At 43.0% G+C, this 19641-nt stretch overlaps 1 protein-coding gene across 1 annotated transcript in view; it reads right to left on the reverse strand.

The window, feature by feature from the left end:
• COX10 (cytochrome c oxidase assembly factor heme A:farnesyltransferase COX10) overlaps nt 1-19641 on the reverse strand; it is a 111383-nt gene that overhangs the window by 9079 nt on the left and 82663 nt on the right. The window contains exon 6 of the mRNA XM_075216971.1: nt 601-833. Coding sequence (XP_075073072.1) covers nt 601-833 — 233 coding nt within the window. The remainder of the gene's footprint in view (nt 1-600; nt 834-19641) is intronic.

Consider the following 19641-nt stretch of genomic DNA (forward strand, 5'->3'; position numbering starts at 1 on the left):
AAATGATTACAATCAATCATAAAAAAGTATGAATATTATGTCTTGAAGACATTCTTGAAACACAGTCTCCAATCTCTAAGTGCAATTTTTACTTGCTTATTAATGAGTGCGAGTCACTAGATCTGTTGCTGCCTCCTCCTCTATTTCTGTCTTGCGCTCTCCTACATCGACATATTGTCAGGAAGCCACCTGAAAGGCAGTAGGTGACCCCCTGAACGGAGGTCAGTTGCAACATTGCTTGGAAGAAGGATCCATCCAATCAGCGCTGACCTGGTTCTTGCAAATTTTGTGAAACTTTTCAGTGATTAATATAAAATGATATTTCATGCAAACGTGGTGATCCTCATATAGAGGTGTGTTTTGCCCTCGCTGATTGTTATACATTGAACTGTAAAACTGATTGGTTCAATGCAAGTGGGATGTGCCTGTTTGTTGAAGACTTACAGATGAATCTGACTTTTGACCTAAATAGCGGTTAAATTACAGACAGCAATAACAGTTTATTGTTTAATCACACAATAGACAGGGGCCCTGATCCCTAATTAGCTTCCAACAATTTATCATACAGTCCATATTGTATGTGTATTAGAAGACACTCACCAGCATCCAGGCTGCCCGTTGCTGCGGTCCAACCCATAATTGGCGGAATAGCACCCACCACAGAACCCACCCAGGTGTTGGTGATGCTGAGCCTTTTCATAGGCGTGTAACAGCAGGTGTAAAGGAAGATGTTGAAAGCCCCAAGGGCCCCCGTCAGAGGATTGACTGCAAAGGTCAGCAAAGAGATCCCTGGGATTGCGCAAACTGCAGCAAAGGACACTGCCAAGAGAGGACTGCAGAGAAAGAGAGAGAAAAATATTTTAACATGCTTTTCATATCCAATCTTTGCTACAAGACTAAACATAATGGTCCTAACAGGAAGTTTATTGTTGACAATCAAGAATAAAAAAATAAAAAAAAAGTGAAAAAACAACAATACACTATATCTATCCAGGTATATACATAATACAAGTATTATATCTATACCTGGGCAATGGTGAGTGGAGTGGGGTTAACAAGCAGGTCTAATCTGCTACTCAAAAACCTGGTGTGGCGGAATGGGGTACAAGTTAGTCTCATTACCAACGTGAATCCTGCTTTCTATAATCCAGAGCTGCAGGATTGTAAGAGAGTGCTGTGTGTGAGCCATTTTACACAACTTGATACAAGCGGTGTTTACTGTTTGAGAGTGGCTGGGGAGCCGGAGAGGGACAGTCCCATATGTAACAGCACAGTAGACAATAACACAGGATCAAATTCCTTCAATCCATTATAACCCTTAGTACAAATAAACTGTAATCAAGACAGTTAAGAATATATCCATTTTGTGGTAAGAAAGTATTGTCTAACTCATTCTAGTTTCAGCCAGGACACGTACACAACAACTGTTGATATCCCACCAACTAAATAGAAAGCACTGTCAGTGTTGATGAGCTTGCAGTATAGGAGCATAACTCTGAACTATTCTTAGTTTTAGAGGGAAAGATCCTCATTACCCGAAAACCTTTCTTTCCAAATGGTCCTTTTTTTGGGTCTGATATATAGATCTGTATAAATGAAGTCCTTTTTTGGCTGCTAAATTCATAATAGCATGCATCCTGTTTGTTATTATGTATTTTAGTGTGTTTGTAGTTATGAGAAATCTGGGTCACCACAATGACTAAACAAGGAGTCCTGGGGCTAAATGTATTAAGGCCCGATTCCTGCAAAAATGTAAACACATTGCAGTTGTAAATTTTGACTGCAAAGTCACCAAATATCAGCGATTTGCAGAAATCGGACCTTAATACATTTACCCACTGGAGACCGGAGCATATCCTCCTTGTGTGTCCCTCCTCCTCTGCATTGGTAGTGGCTGTAAATGGCAGCACGCTCTCCAGTGCTTTGATTTGGGGCCACAGGAGCTAGTTCCTGACAATTACAGCTCTAATGTTCCTATGAAACTCTGTTCTGTTTCTGGCTGCAGTAACAATATAGCACATGAAAACGCTCTTCCAGGGAGCTATAATCACCAGGAATCTGTGCTAGCGGTTCCTGGAAGATGTACTGTAGAGGAGAGGAACCAGAGGACGTTGCCATGCAGGTAAAAGTGATGGCAGCACAGGTTGTTAAAATGGTGGCACTGACTGGTCAATGCTTGAAGAATCACATTGTGGTAAATGGTGTAATAAGGTACAGGCTAATGATGTGTGACAGAGGGCACAGGCTGGCAGCATGCATGATAGAAGACCCAGGCTAGTAGTGTGTGTTAGGAATATGCCATGGTTCGGTATGAGGCTATGTCACAACTATTTTTTTGTATAGCTCACAAATTGCATGCTACAAATTTATTGGCTCCTAACTTTTGCGTTATTTTGTCTCAACTTTAATATATGCCGTTTTGTTTTTTCAACACTCAATTTGGATTAAAAGCTTACAAAACTGCATCCTACAGAAGAAAGAAGAGTTGGTAAGTATGATATTTTTTCTCTCAATAAAATGTTATGGCTATAACGAGGGGTGTCTTATGTACATTTTACGTTGGTGGACTACAGGACACAGTGGGCCCTGGGTGTGAGGGCATGCTGGTACTTGTGGTTCTCCAAGTGCCAGCATGCCCTAACAGCCATAGGTTTGCTGGTGCTTGTAGTACTACAAGCATCAGAATGCCCAGACTGTTCATGGCAGCCCTGGCTTGCTGGGAACTGTAGGTCACCAATGTAAAAAAGTGGTTAGTTAATTTATTTATTTTTTACACATTACCCCACATCCACTGCCCAGGGTGTGGGAAAAGCCATAGTGCGGTCAGCATGGGGCTGGGTACCGCTAGGGAGAGGGCCTGGTTTTTTTTTTTGCAGTCCCCAAGCCCCTATAGAATTCAGCCCCATGCTGACCAGCCTGGGGCTGGTTGGCCTCATGGCAGGAAGAGCCGCTGCTGCAGGTTCACCTACTATGGTGCCATCAGCCTTTCTGGCTAAGTCTAGGGCTGGAAAATAGGGAGAGCCCACACTGTTTGTGCTCCCGATTTTCTGCCGACTAGGCAGGCAGCACTAGGGTTGATATGTCTGGGGAGGAGGGGCGGTACTCTTTTTTTTTTTCCCCCTTTATGATTTTATTTTTATTGCTTTTTTTTTTTTTTGCTTTTTTTTTACTGCCGGTGGGTCCAGATCTGCAGGCATTGCCGTTTTAATGTCGGCATTGTGACTGTCAGCAATCACAATGTCTGTATTTTATTAGTGTCTTTGAAAATTACATGATGGGATTTAACCCATTGGTATGTTCGTGTCAGTATTATTTCCATCGTTATTTCTACCATCGGAAATTCATACCCAACCCGTATATTTGCATCTATGTGATCAACTTGGGTACTGTATTGCATATTGTACAGTGAAAGATGTGAAGTGAGTCAATCATAAATGTTGAATCTAAACTGAGATATCTGGTAATGAAGTTAGAAGCTTAATCCAAGGAGAACGCCACCCTGAAGAGCAGCACTGAAAATCTGCTGTCAGTGCAACACTGCACAATAGACTTTACAGTTTCGCTGGTAATACTGTCCTTTCAGGATCACTTATTATAAAGAGAACAGTGCATGTTTCCATGAATAATGTTGTTAGTTAAGTAGCATATAAAAAAGCAATAGATGTGGCATTAAAGTATATTTTTCACTTAACACTGTGGAATCAGCCATTTTGTGGGCTGAAGCTGTGTTGATGCGAGTTCAGCATATCAATTCATTTTGTGCTTAATCATCATCATCAATTATTCATTTATATAGCGCCACTAATTCCGCAGCGATGTACAGAGAACTCACTCACATCATTCCCTGCCCCATTGGGGCTTACAGTCTAAATTTCCTACCATACACACATACAGACTAGGGTCAATGTGTTAGCAGCCAATTAACCTACCAATATGTTTTTGGAGCGTGGGAGGAAACCCACGCAAACACTGGGAGAACATACAAGCTCCACACAGATAAGGCCATGGCCGGGAATTAAAACTCATGACCTCAGTGCTGTAAAGCAGAAGTGCTAACCACTTAGCCACTGTGCTGCCCAAATAATACCTCAGTGGTGTCAAAAATCTGCATTTCTGTATATATACCACTGACAAAATGATCACCTCCACTGTGGATGACAGAAACACTTTAAAAAACACTGACACTCACAATTTAGTCCCATTAATGATCTATTCCTGTTCAATGCAGAGATCACAGCACACCGATATTTTGTACTATGTAGCATGTAAATAGATACTGTCCAAACCACTGATATGTTCTGACTACCTGTCCACACATATAGTCTGCTAGCTACCAAGCAATACAGACTGAGGAAAATCATGTATCACTGGATGAATGTGTCAGTAATTTTTTATTTGATCACTATAGTTCATTTCCCTGCAGTCATTATTGGTGACATGGAGTTTGTAGAGGTGGGGGCTTCAACAAACAAACATCCATTCATTAATTGTAGCCCCAGGAAATGTTCAAATTGTGCTTTATTAATTTGCTAATATGTGCCTGCGATTTACTGTTTCACGATTGCATTGATTTCTGCATTGCAGAAAGCACATCTCTTTCCTGTGAATTTCCATCCACCCCAACTTTCTATGAGATTGTGTGTGTCCTTGCAGGTTAGGATTTGCGCTCAGAGATGGAGATGTCTTATCGGAGGTGAAGTCTTTGAGCAGCGGAGTTCTAGCTCGGAATTGCTCATATGAACTATGACCTGTAACACAAGGAGTTTGCCCTGGGCTCAGAAACACCTTTAATGTAACACCTGCTCTCCCTCACCGGCTCCCACACTCAGATTAAATGTTACTCCCGTCCCTTGCCTGTCAGTCTGACGGATCTGCACAGCGATTACATTGCCAATCCTGCTGGTCACTTTTAAAAGCAAGGTTTGGTCAAATTACTACACAACAATCTAACATTTAAGAGATCCTAGTTCTTATAATATTGATTCTGTTTATTTTTTAGCTGGTACATTAATATACTATTAAGAAATAAATATATATCCTGCAAATAAAGACATAGGGTGGAGGGGAGCAGCCGCCACAATTCTGTCAAATGTGTTAAGTATAATTTATATTTTATTCTGCTAGCATAAAACATTCTGGGCCTGATTCATTAAGGAAAATGAAGGCATAAACAGATTAAGTTTTCTCCAGAACAAAACCATGTTACAATGCACGGGGTGAAAATTAGAGATGCTCAGGCCGAGCCGTCTCGGTACTTTCACGCTTTTTCGGAATTGAAAACAAGGCAAAACTTCATCATTACGTCGTCGGATCTTGGGGGTTTTCATTATTGCCTCTGAGGAAACGGCAAGCTAGTGCCGAGAAACGCGTCAGGCGGAGTTCATCATATCTATTGGAGACTTGGAGACGTGGCATCTCTTCACTCATACCCCGGGGTTGGATAAAGTTTTTTTCCTCTCTTTGTGATTAATCTGAAAACGGATGCCGATACGGCATCATTTGCAGGCGGAGGACACTGAACCTCACTTATACATACCATTCTCTGTGATCCATTCCAATGGACGTTGATACAACCTAAACCGCGGCTGGAGGACACTGAGCCCGACGTGCAGGTTTGATGTTTATACCTTCACCCACAATATTCATTTTTGCTGACTACAACTTTACTCTTAGGAGCATCTAGAGCTGGGAACAGCTGCTGAATTTGCTCACTAATCAATTTCATATGCCTCCTTTTTAGTATGTTACACTTTTTTTATTTACTTGGATTTATCTATGTTATATGACACTCTAAGGAGATTGACTAAACTGAAGTGCACATCTAAATCAGTCTGGGAATTAATCTAACGAGACTGACATTCAAGTGGAAGCCCTTTTGCGGTTTCCTTGAACTTACACTTCAACTGATGTTCTAACTGGAGGCTATCTAAGTGTGCTTTATCACTCGGAATTACCTGCATATCTTCATTGTCTATTGCATGCGGTCAATTGGATAATAGTTGCTTTTTTGTGAGGTCTAACCATCTGTATAACGTTAATTACAATATTAACCTCATAATAGCCTATTCTATGATGCTGATGACATTCAGCAGTTTTTGAAGGTTCTTTGAACCTGGTTATATGTCTATGTGGGATATTATGTATAAGTCTCAAGTGATACTGTTTTAATAATATATATATATTTCTACTATGACATTTATAATGAGATTATGCCAATGATCTAGTCTCTTGATTGTTAAGTCTCCTTTGATATTTTATCTATTTAACCAGAATTTACTGAAACAATTGCCTATCATATCTATTGTTGATACACATGTATTTGTAATAAATTTTATATCGATTTGAGTTTTGCGCTATCTTATCATATTACAGAAAATTAGAGATGCTCAGGCCGAGCCGTCTCGGTACTTTCACGCTTTTTCGGAATTGAAAACAAGGCAAAACTTCATCATTACGTCGTCGGATCTTGGGAGTTCTTAAATCTATAAGTACCGCCCTCCACGGCGATCTAGCGCCATTTCACAGAGGGACACAGAAGGGATAGTAGCACACCTAGGGGTAAATGTATCAAGGTGCGATTTTGCCAGCGTGTTAAAATCGCGGCAAATCGCTGTAGATAAACCGCGGAGTTCCTACTAGCTAGGAGCTCCGCTACGCAATGAGCGTTGCTCATGCGCAATGTCTATTTACAGTATTAGGTGATTTCTCCACTAGCATGGGAAAATGACCTAGGACTGTAAATAGACATAGTGCATGAGCAACGCTCATTGCGTAGCGGAGCTACTGTGTCGTGGGATGTACAAATATGGGGCCCCCCTGGCTGAAGAAATGAAGAGATTACAAGCCAGGACTTTGGAAGTATAAATAACTTGGGGACTGGGGTAAGTCGGACTTTTGGATCTAGAAATTGTTTTTGGACATTTAAGACAGCCATTTTTGGATTGAAGGCTGCTGACAAAAGAAAGAAGACTTCATTGGTGAGTATCAGGGAATTTATTATTTTTAATAAAAATATATGGTGTAAATGAGGGTGCTTACTGTGTTTGTGTTTTTTTTATTTTTATTAAATGCTAGTGGTTTTTACGAGGGTGTGGTGGTTTTTTAAACATTTTCTTTTGTGGAACTACAGGTTCCAGCCAGTCATGGATGTCAGGGCATGTTGGCACTTGTGGTTCTCCAAGTGCCAACATGCCCTGGCTGCCGTGGGTATGATGGTGCTTGTAGTCATACAAGCAGCAGCATGGCCACAATATTTTGAGCAATCTGGCTGGCTGGGACTTGTAGTTCCACAAAACAAAATGGCGCCCATTTGTTTTTTTACACTTTTTTCCCCATTATTACCCTACACCCACCGCCCAGGGGTGTAGGAAGAGCCCTTGTGGTATCAGCACTGGGCTGGGTGTCTCCAGGGGGGGGGGGGGGCCCGCTCATTTTTTTGGGCGGACCACACTCCCAAGGGAATCCAGCCCAGCGCTGAACAGCCTGGGGTTGGTTAGTCATTATGGCAGGTGGACCCCTGCTGCGTGTCCCCCTGCTATAGTGCCGCCAACCCCGGCTTGTTTGCCTAGTGCTGGTTAAGTGAAAATGGCAGGGGAACTCACGCAAAATTTTTCCCCGATTTTCACGGAACCAGCAGTAGTCAGGCAGCACTAGGGTTAAGAAGGAGTAGAGGGGGGACCCCACGCTTTTTTTTTTTTTTTTTTTTTAACTTTCATTTATTCTTTACAATTTTTACACAGGCAGTGTAACAGTGATGCGTTTGCTTACTCGCAGCTTCATACATTTGAGACTTGTATAGCTGCAGTGGCAAACTGTCGGGAGTTTGATCTCTGGCGATTTTGCAAATAGCGATTTTGACAGAAACACAACTCAGGCGATTTTGCATGAAATCTCAGCTTCATACATCTGCGAGTTTCAACTCTCCCGAGAAATTGGATCACTACATTTTGGCGACTGTGCTTGATCCTCTGCTTAGGAGCTATGTCTTCTCTTTGTTTTCAACTGACCCAGATCTGAAGAGATGCAAGGAGCTCCTGGTGAGCAAGATGACAGCTCAAGTGTTACATGACTGGACGGTGTCTCCTCCTTCAGTTTCTCACTCAACTGCTGCTAGGAAAAAACTTCGCTTTCCCCAGACACCCATGGATAATGCAGATCACTCTGCCCTAAATTATGACATCTGGTCTGGTCTAAAAGAATTGACCAAAAAAAGTGACCACTCTGCCATAACTCCACCTGATCCTACTATCAGCATCCAAATGATGGTGTTGGATTATTTTCACGACAGCATAGAAATAGAAACATCAGACAGTCCCTTAACATACTGGGAGGAAAAAAAAAGGGAATTTGGAGACCCATGTACCAACTCGGTTTGTACTGCCTAAGCTGCCCACCCTCCAGTGTGTACTTGGAAAGAGTTTTCAGCACAGCTGGAAACCTTGTCAGCGATCGGCGTAGCAGCTACTTCCTCAAAATGTGGAAAAGATGATGTTCATAAAAATGAACTTCAAGTTCCATGAGGAAGGCCTTTCCCGCCAATTACATCAAAATACTGAGACTTCTGTAATGGTGGATCCTGGCGGTGATGAATTAATAATGTTTGAGGATGATGTACACACTGATGAGGGTGAGGCCGACGATGATGACAACAACATCTTGCCACAGTAGAGTTCATTAACAGCACTGTTACCATAGGTGCCTTAAGGCCATTGTTACCTTGTTTTGTGGGCCAAACAAACCACGCACTTCAGCCACAAGGAGTGGCCCTTTTGTGGCTGAAGTGCTTGGTTTGTTAAAGTGTGCATGTCCTTTTTAAGATCCACATAAGGGTGGGTGGGAGGGCCCAAAGACAATTCCATCTTGCACAACTATTTTTTTCTGCTACTGCTGTGTGCCAATGTGTCCAAGATGTGCTAGGAACTCTTGTGTGTTTGAGTTATTGCTTTGACGATTAGCATCCAGCCAGGTCGCTGCAGTATTTGTCAGAAAGTGTATGAAAATAATATTGTGACTTGTGAGGTGGTCAAAATTGACTGCCAATGACTTGAAATTAGTGTTAATGAGGTTAATAATAATGTAGGATCAAACAATGAGCAAAATTATGTGATTTTAGCGTATTTTAGCAATTTTTCTAAAAAACACAGATCCAAACCCAAAACACACGAGGGCAGTTTTGCCAAAACCAAAACACGAAGCTAATCCTGATCCAAAACCAGTTCACGGGGGTCAGTGAGCATTTCTAGTGCAAATAGTTTATTATTTTGAACATAAGTTAAATACTGCCTGTTTTATCATTTAGCACACAAATATTTGATAGCTTTATTTGTACACTGAAATTTAAAGTTGATCCAGTACATGCCCTACCCCAACTATAAATCTGCCAGCACATTTTTAATTTACCTCCTCCTCCAATGCAGCATGGTTTTGCCAACGTGCAAAGTCCTTAATGAATCAGGCCCTCTGTGTCCTAATTTGTCATCCAAAATATGTGACAAAACAAACAGTCGGCAGGTAATTATGTTCTAATGTCTATATCTCATTAATAAATATATAAAGGACAAAGATCAATAAGCCATCCAAGTAGGCAGTCCTGGAAAATGTCAACTCTAAGTTATGCCAACCTAGTGAATGGAAGCGAAGGCAGATAGCCTGTCTAAAATGTTAACATGTACAGTTTAGAGGACAGAATGGTCTCAGCAATAAAATGAGCATGGCTGGATATTTTGAAGATACTCTATAGGGACTAGGCACATAAGCCGTCAATTCTAAATTTTATCTAGTGAGATCTGAAATGTGGGTAATTCAAGGGTCCAATATTTGATTGAATTTGTCTTTACCATGTAGATAATGGATGTTTCCCATTGCCACTATAAACCATATTCTATCTGCAATCATTTCGCTAACACGCTTTTACTTGCTTGAACAACATGGAAAGCAAGTTTATTAGTGAATAACACAGAAAGTCAATTGGTAACGAGACCGGTAACAAGTAAAAGCAACAGGACTGTTCATGGCCAAATAAGGAACTTTAGTTTGTAACATGTCTTCTAATAGCTGCTGGATGTCCGACTAATAAAAGTTGTCGTTTTTTTTTTATAAATGTCACCCAATGTATGATAAGACAGTGTAGAACAGAGCAGAGTCTACCACCAACATATTAAGTTATCACAACAAACATCTACACTTCTAATATATGGCGATATCATGTCAATAAACATCCTCTTTTCATGAGCTGGTACTGTAATGCTAGCTATGTCTTATCTTCGCTTATTTTTAAGTTGCATGGGACCGTCGGTATAACAAATCATCCAAAATACAAATCATGCATCGCATATACATGACAAAAGAAGATGCGGGCATGAGACGGAGGGTAGGGAGGATGCTGCTTGTGAGAGCTTATAGTCTAGAGCAGCGGTTCCCATACTGTGTGCCGCGGCTACCAGGGGTGCCGCGGCGCTGTCACTGGGGTGCCGCCGGCCAGCCATAGAAAAAAAAAAAAAGAACACAGAAACTTACCAATCCGTCGGGCGCCGGGACCCAGCAGCCTCCTCTCTCCCGCAGCTGTCACTGAATATCGACGTCAGTAACAAACTGCTGTGGGAGAGAGGAGGCTGCTGGGTCCCGGCGCCCGACGGATTGGTAAGTTTCTGTGTTTTTTTTTTTTTTATGGCTGGCGCCTGGCGCGGGGCAAAGTGAGAGGGACAGCGAGCAGAGGATGGGGACAGGGAGCAGAGGATGGCGACAGCGGGGCAGAGGATGGGGACAGAGGGGCAGAGGAGGGGGACAGAGAGGCAGAGGAGGGGGACAGAGAGGCAGAGGAGGGGGACAGAGAGGCAGAGGAGGGGGACAGAGAGGCAGAGGAGGGGGACAGAGAGGCAGAGGAGGGGGACAGAGAGGCAGAGGAGGGGGACAGAGAGGCAGAGGAGGGGGACAGAGAAGCAGAGGAGGGGGACAGAGAGCAGAGGAGGGGGACAGAGAGCAGAGGAGGGGGACAGAGAGGCAGAGGAGGGGGACAGAGAGGCAGAGGAGGGGGACAGAGAGGCAGAGGAGGGGGACAGAGAGGCAGAGGAGGGGGACAGAGAAGCAGAGGAGGGGGACAGAGAGCAGAGGAGGGGGACAGAGAGGCAGAGGAGGGGGACAGAGAGGCAGAGGAGGGGGACAGAGAGGCAGAGGAGGGGGACAGAGAGGCAGAGGAGGGGGACAGAGAAGCAGAGGAGGGGGACAGAGAAGCAGAGGAGGGGGACAGAGAGCAGAGGAGGGGGACAGAGAGGCAGAGGAGGGGGACAGAGAGGCAGAGGAGGGGGACAGAGAGGCAGAGGAGGGGGACAGAGAAGCAGAGGAGGGGGACAGAGAAGCAGAGGAGGGGGACAGAGAAGCAGAGGAGGGGGACAGAGAAGCAGAGGAGGGGGACAGAGAAGCAGAGGAGGGGGACAGAGAAGCAGAGGAGGGGGACAGAGAAGCAGAGGAGGGAGACAGAGAGGCAGAGGAGGGGGACAGAGAGGCAGAGGATGGTGACAGAGGGCAGAGGATGGGAACACAGCGTGAGAGGGCAGTGGAGGGGGACACAGCGTGAGAGGGGCAGTGGAGGGGGACACAGCGTGAGAGGGGCAGTGGAGGGGGACACAGCGTGAGAGGGGCAGTGGAGGGGGACACAGCGTGAGAGGGGCAGTGGAGGGGGACACAGCGTGAGAGGGGCAGTGGAGGGGGACACAGCGTGAGAGGGGCAGTGGAGGGGGACACAGCGTGAGAGGGGCAGTGGAGGGGGACACAGCGTGAGAGGGGCAGTGGAGGGGGACACAGCGTGAGAGGGGCAGTGGAGGGGGACACAGCGTGAGAGGGGCAGTGGAGGGGGACACAGCGTGAGAGGGGCAGTGGAGGGGGACACAGCGTGAGAGGGGCAGTGGAGGGGGACACAGCGTGAGAGGGGCAGTGGAGGGGGACACAGCGTGAGAGGGGCAGTGGAGGGGGACACAGCGTGAGAGAGGGCAGTGGAGGGGGACACAGCGTGAGAGAGGGCAGTGGAGGGGGACACAGCGTGAGAGAGGGCAGTGGAGGGGGACACAGCGTGAGAGAGGGCAGTGGAGGGGGACACAGCGTGAGAGAGGGCAGTGGAGGGGGACACAGCGTGAGAGAGGGCAGTGGAGGGGGACACAGCGTGAGAGAGGGCAGTGGAGGGGGACACAGCGTGAGAGAGGGCAGTGGAGGGGGACACAGCGTGAGAGAGGGCAGTGGAGGGGGACACAGCGTGAGAGAGGGCAGTGGAGGGGGACACAGCGTGAGAGAGGGCAGTGGAGGGGGACACACAGCGTGAGAGAGGGCAGTGGAGGGGGACAGCGTTAGGGGGACACAGCGTGAGAGGTACAGTGGAGGGGGATACAGCGTGAGAGGGCAGAGGAGGGGGACAGCGTGTGAGAGGGCAGAGGAGGGGGACAGGGTGTGAGGGCAGAGGGGGCAGTGTGAGAGAGGGCAGTGTGTCTGGATGCAGAGGGGGCAGAGTGGCTGAGGGCAGAGTGTCTGGATGTAGAGGGGGCATTTTTGCATACAACTAAATAAGTATTTCTGTCTGCCCTAAATACTTATTACAATTTTTTGACCCAGCTACTTCTAAAACAGGACTGCTCAATAATTATTTTGGAGGGGTGCCTTGAAAAAATTTGGAGACTCTAAGGGTGCCGCGAACTGCAAAAGTGTGGGAACCACTGGTCTAGAGGAAGATTACAATGCAGAGACAATAGGACTTGGTGTGGAGATAGGACAGTAGCTGGTAGTACACAGAGGGAATACCATCAGGTGGGGGTAGGATAGGCTGCAGGTGGGCTTTGGGACAGAACTTGAAAGACTGAAGGGTAAAGAGAGTCTGGTCAGGTGGCATAGGGAGTTCCATAAGTGGGGGAGCAGCACAGGAGAAGTCACGAAGGCAGGAGTGAGGTCCTGAGGCGCAGGTCACAGTCATATGTATACAGAATAAAAAATGAAAGTAGAAAGGTGTAATTTTTCTACATACAGAATACAAACAAAAGAGAATTGAGAATTGCAGTCAGTATACCAAACAATACAGAGTGAGAGAATATGCAGTTGTCCCCATATATTGAATAAAAGATGTATAAACATTTCTCACAGAAGAGGAGAAAAGAACAAGAGCCACCCATATTCAGTATAAGAATAGATATTGAGCTTTGCATCCAGCAAACTGAACAAGAGCAGTATTAGTGTTCAATTTTCTACACGTTCAGAAAAATAACAGATAAAAAAATACAAACGGCAAAAGAAGAGAATTACTTACAAAACAAGAAAAGTTGTACTGTGTATATGTATATATAATTACCAGCAGAAAAACAATATGGTCTCTTCACGTGTGTAGCTTTCCTTGGGTTCATACTCATTTCAATCTCATGTAACACGAATTGTCCTCATGGTGTCTCTAACATGGAACCTAATAGAGTAACACTACAAAGGGAGACTGGAAGTAGAAAAACATTCCTGCATCGCTAGCTAGATTATTGAGCTCAATGTGAGCTGCAGTCCGCTCCTCTACATGGCTGGGGTCAATGTGACATGCAGTCCACCCCTATACAGAACTAGGGTCAATGTGAGCTGCAGTCCAGCCCTATACATAAGTGTGGTCAATGTGAGCTGCAATCCACTTCGCTTGGATCAATGTGAGCTGCAGTCCACTCTGCTACATGGCTGGGGTCAATGCGAGCTGCAGTCCGCTCCTCTACATGGCTGGGGTCAATGTGACATGCAGTCCACCCCTATACAGCACAGGGGTCAATGTGAGCTGCAGTCCACCCCTATACACGACTGAGGTCAATGTGAGCTGCAGTCTGGCCCTATACATGAGTGGGGTCAATGTGAGCTGCAGTCTGCTCTCTTCATTACTGAGCTCAATGTGAGCTTTAGTTCAGTCCTCCACATGAAACAAAACCCCAATCTTTTTATTTTAAAATGTTTTGTCATTAATACTATATTATTAACAGGTGAGCTTATTTGAATATTTTTTTTCCTGTGTGTGGTTTTGTGACAGTTCCATGTATGTATTGGACGTATCCTGCAGAGTCTTGTCTGTTAAGCAGGACCTAGACCTGTATTTATCAACAGACATATGTTCAGATGCAAATTTCCAATTTTTTACAAATATTTAGCGCCTGATATATATATTTATATGTTCAGATCCGCTCCTTGTTGAATTTAGACGTGCGTTTTCTTTTTTTTTTTTTAACGCACATTACGTTCACTTTGCGTTTGCTAATGAATCAGGCCCAATGTGTGATGCAGTCTTCTCCTCTTTTTTACAGGTTGAAATTCAATGGAATTGGAAATTAAATTCCACTGAAAGTATCTGTTGTCACCGCAGATGTTTAAATGAACTTTACCATAAAACTGATTTGAGCAGACAGATTATTAGTATAGTTATGTACAGTTGGATGTTCCACTGCGATGATGGGGGGGGATAAAAAAAACAACAAAAAAAAACCCAGAAAATGAAAAACAATGGTTATAAATTCAATTTCCATTTTAATTAGAAACTGCTTGCAACTTTTTTTGGTTCGATATGTACAGCTAATTAAAATAAAATAAAGTGGCAGTGGGGACTGGCAAGACGAAGTGGTTTGCGCAGGAGGTATTTCTGCTGGGGTCGTAACAAATATTAATCACAAACTTTACAAGCAATAAAGAGATGTTATCAGCTGCTAATTCCAGCATCACACAGTTCTATATCATTTACACTAGACAGGCTGATGATTTCCCTGTTATCTGAAACCAGGACCTTTACAGCTTCATTAAAGGCTGGACATCTATCACAGAGATAAAAGTGGACTGTTCCGTTAAATCTATTAGGTGCTGATCTGGAGGGTCCAAAAAGACCCTAAAGGAAAAAATAGAAAAAGCAGAACAATTGAACCATCGTACTCTTACTTTGGATAGATAGTTTTCCAAGCATTATCCATGTCTGTAGGTACAAGCTGTGTAACCGTGGTGAGCCCCTGTGCAAAGTCCTTCTCATTCAGTAAGCATGTCAGAGCAGTGTGTAAGGATGCTGTAAGTTTTGGGAGTGTTGGACCCAGTTGCATTTGCACCCTTATAGTTTATACCACTGTGACATATAATAGCGGATGGTGAATGCACAATGTTTGTGGAGGTTACCTGTATTCCTAGATGTTTTGCTTTCAATCACTTGCGTGTTCCACAATGGAACATTTCCTAAATGAGTTGCAAGTACGAGTGAATGGAGCATGTTACATCGATAGATACAAATTATGGATGGATTGAGAATGCACAAGGTTATATACAGTTGATGGGAATTTATTTTAATAGACAGCAAGAGGGACTTTATATTGGGGTTGGTAAAAACTTATGGGATAAACAAGATAATATATTCTTATTTTATGAGTTATCCTTTCATACAGAATATAAAAATATAATGAGAACTGTATAGGGCTTTCTGAATTATTAAAGACATGGCATTGTGTAGTGTCTAATACAGTGATAGGAAACCTGCAACATTCAGGGGCCGCATGGTGCGGCCCACTAACCTTCTAAAAGGGCCACGCATTGCCCATATTCTCAGTAATAAGTTAAAACAATACATTTATTTAAAGAAAGAGTTACAAGCTATAAAGAAAATTTCTGACAATAAAGCAGGCGAGAGCTGGGGACCGCAGGTGAAGGCTCGGAGTGCCGCCTGCTGCCCTTCACTGGTACAAAACCAAAAGGACACTGCTCTCCATATACACAAAATGAGAATACAATTCCACTTCTATTATCCTCTACAGTTTATGTGGGAACAGCCTATTCTGTATATGTGAATAACTCCACAGTGCACATCTGCTGTTCTAATTCTATATGCAAGACCGACGCCACAATGCCATTTGTCATATCCTTTATGCCATTCTCTATCTGTACTTGTCGTATTTATGGGCAAATGCCCAGTATCTCTTCTTGTTGTATGTGAGGTATAATTCTTAATATCTCTTTTTATTCAGTAGGTTGTACAGGTTAAGATTTATTGATGGTGAAAATTTACAATAGGTACTATGACTACATCATGCCATCAACTAGTAATGAGGAAGGTTGTAAGTGGGTGATCAACATAACTGCAATATCTGTTCTATGCATATTATATATATCCAGAAGAACATGGATGTTGTTTCAGGTCACTTGTTGTTTTGGAGATGCTGGGAAAAGAGAAATTGTTTGGTTTGGTGGGATTGTTGACCTATGGCTGTCAGGACATATGAGAAGCCACTTATCAGCTGTTTATTTATACAAGTGTTGGCTAACCTGTGACACTCCAGGTATTGTGAAACTACAAGTCCCAGCATACCCTTCCAGCAATAAGCTGCTATATATTGGTGAAGCATGCTGGGACTTGTAGTTTCACAACACCTGGAGTGTCACAGGTTAGCCAACACTGATTTATACTGATGTCAATAAACATTTTCTATTTTTTCTGACCACTTGTTCTCCTGTTTAATGCCTAAACCTTGATACTGTTGCTGGTCTAATGAATGAATAAGTAATGGTGAAGTCATTGTGATGTCACTGGTCTCTAGGTAATCGATACGCTGCCTTCTCTGAATTCGATGAACACAAATGTCTGCAAGAAACAACTCTGAAATTGAGAAATTTAGCACACATTCACTTATATGGCAGAGATGCAGCTCCCTACTCTCACACCGCCAGGATTTGTTCTTCAGACACATCATGCACTTTCAGGACTTTCTAATACTAGCTAATAACATTAAGTGGCGAGGGAGCTGCCGCTGTGGCTACATAACAGCAGGTAATGCCATTAATATATATGAAAGGTTGTGTATTACAGAGCTGAATAACATACATAAAATAACGGAAGCATTTATACTTAATATATTTGGCCCCCTCTGTAGCAGGTAGCCATGTTAGGGGGGAGGAGCTTCTATAACTACACAGGGTCACTTTATGTGCACCCAATACATATTGCAGTGCACGACCACCTTCCTGACCATTGTGAAATCAGTCTGTGATCGGCTTTGTGGATACAACTGAAAGCATACATGATGGAAAGAATGAAAGTTAATTTCAAGGTCCAAACACCTATATTCAAATTACCTTATTTATTTTGTAATTTATTCATGACCGTGAGATTTTGGATACAGACCATCTGTATTGCAGTTTTCTACTTTACATAAATGACCCTTAATAACAGACAGACGTAATCGGAGGGATTTCAGCTTCCTGTAAAGGAGTAGGATGGAATACTATGTTGGAATGTCATGTTAACATTGAACGTTGTTAGGTTTTATTGACAACATGTTTGCAATATTTATAATACTACTAAGTGGGTTACAGATTACCAAAATATCAGCTCACCTCAACACTGATCAAGTCTTTTTTTGTGTCGATTGTCAGGTAAATATTATAAATAGCATTTAAAAAATGCTGGCACACCTGAACACACTGCTCTTTATGGGTTTTGTTTATTATGAATACAAACGTCCTTCAAGGGAGGAAGAGAATGGGACTGAAACAAGCCTGATGGCCATAAAGCAACAAGAACAAACTATTAACATTACTATTATCCTTTTTATAGGTGCACCATGGATTTTCAAACTTCTCTATTATTGAAAACTGGTTTCATCATATAAAATTTTACGGTCCCTATTTAAACCATAGCACAATTTTTCAGGATTTGTTGATGACTGATTCCCTTTAATAAATGAACTATCTTTGAAGCACATTTCCCTTCAGGCATTCACAAAGAGTTGTAAATGGAGTTACTCACTGCAGAGAACACGCTGGGCCCGAGTCATTAAGGAGAGCAAAGCATAAAAAGAAGTAACCTTGCACCTGGGCAAAACCATGTTGCATTGGAGGGGAGGTAAATTTAAAATGTGGGGTCAGATTAAAAGCTGGGGTAGAGCATGTCCTAGATCAACTTTAAATTTCAGTGTAAAAATAAAGCTATTGAATATTTGTATACTACACGAAAAAAGAGCAAGTATTTAACTTATGTGCAAAAAATTAAACTAATTTGCACCCCTTTCTTTGCTCATCTTAAAGACTCAGGAGATGCCAGATGAGCATCACCAGTAGATCCTGCACAATGCACCTCACAACTTTATGTGTCTCTCTACGTCAGTTGAGAAAATTAGTTTGTTTGTTTTTAACAGATCTGAGGTTTCACTTGGGAACAACACTACCAGTATCATCACAACTAGTCAGTGTCTAGAGATGGAGGGTTTTCTTTCTTTCCTATTTATGTGTGACTTGGGTTTTAGCCCTTTACAGCACTCAATATAGGAAGATATAATTAATTAATTGTGAATTTATCCCCACTTCACCCAACTCCTTCAATGCCTCCCAGACCCGCTGTCTCTATAAGCTTGGAGCACTAAAAATCCCTGTCATACCCAGTCTTCACAGACTTGCAAGGATTTCACTATAAGGTGGTTTGATGGGAAGGGAAGCACAATACATGATTTTCTGCAAAGCTTTACATAAGCATATTCAACATACCGTGGTAACAATACAGGAACATGCATTTGGGCAAGTGCTACTTTTAGGCGATCCTAGTGGTTACCTAGAGCGCCAAGGTTTAGAGGGTGCCTAAATCCTGAATGAGTGACATAATGACACTCATTCTTTGTCATTATTTGCAGCACACCCTCACTCTGCGTCGGCTGCTGGGAGTATGGATTTGGCCAATGATGTTACAGTCCAATGCCACCGTGCTTCCTACTCCACACAAAGGAATGCACCCGGGATTCATGGGCGTGCCCATTGTAATGTAAAAGGTAACAAGTAAACAGTAGGTAGCAGGGACCTGAAGCTAGTCATCTAAAAGGTATCTATCTTTTTCCTTTTATGACATAGCTCAGCAGTTCCCAAAGTGTGCGCTGGGGCTCCCAGGGGTGCCGTGGCGCTGTCACTGGAGTGCCGCGGCCAGGGCAAAAAATAATTAAAAATACTTACCAATCCGGCAGCTCGGGACCAAGCATCCTCCTCCCTGTTCTCACTGAATATGTCAGACGTGATGACATCACGCCCCACATTCAGTGAGAAGAGGAGCGGCAGGAGAGAGGAGCCAGAAGAAAGAAGACAGAAGAAAAATAAAGAAGAAGGCCAAGTAAGGTAAGTGAAGAAACAGTGGGGAAATGGTGATAGGAAGCAATGTGAGGACATGAAGGGGCACATGTGATGGTGAAGTGGCCCAGTGTTGTCATGAAGGAGCACAGTATAATGGGGAAGGTTGCACAGTGTGATGATTTTTGAACATATTGTTTTTATTTTGTTTGATCTTATTCCTCTTAATGATAGCTGTAAAGTGTTCTCTGACAGAAATATAATTTTAAAAAATATATAAAAATATTATTTTCCTTTGGATTTATGTGTATTATTTATGCAAACAACTTAATGAGTATTTCTGTCCTGACCTAAATACTTAATTTTGACCCAACTACTTATAAAACAGGACTGCTCGGTAATTATTTTGGATTAGGGGTGACTTGAAAATATTTATGGAGACCCTTAGGGTGCCACAAACTAAAAAAGTTTGGTAACCACTGACATAAAACTGTAAAATTGAGAACCTGCCTATTTCTCATTGCACTGCAGTCGCCTTTTTACCATAGAACACACATTTGGAATGGTTTTTTTTTT

The sequence above is a fragment of the Mixophyes fleayi genome, chromosome 6 (genome assembly GCF_038048845.1).
Source record: "Mixophyes fleayi isolate aMixFle1 chromosome 6, aMixFle1.hap1, whole genome shotgun sequence".
NCBI classification, from domain to species: Eukaryota; Metazoa; Chordata; class Amphibia; order Anura; family Limnodynastidae; genus Mixophyes; species Mixophyes fleayi.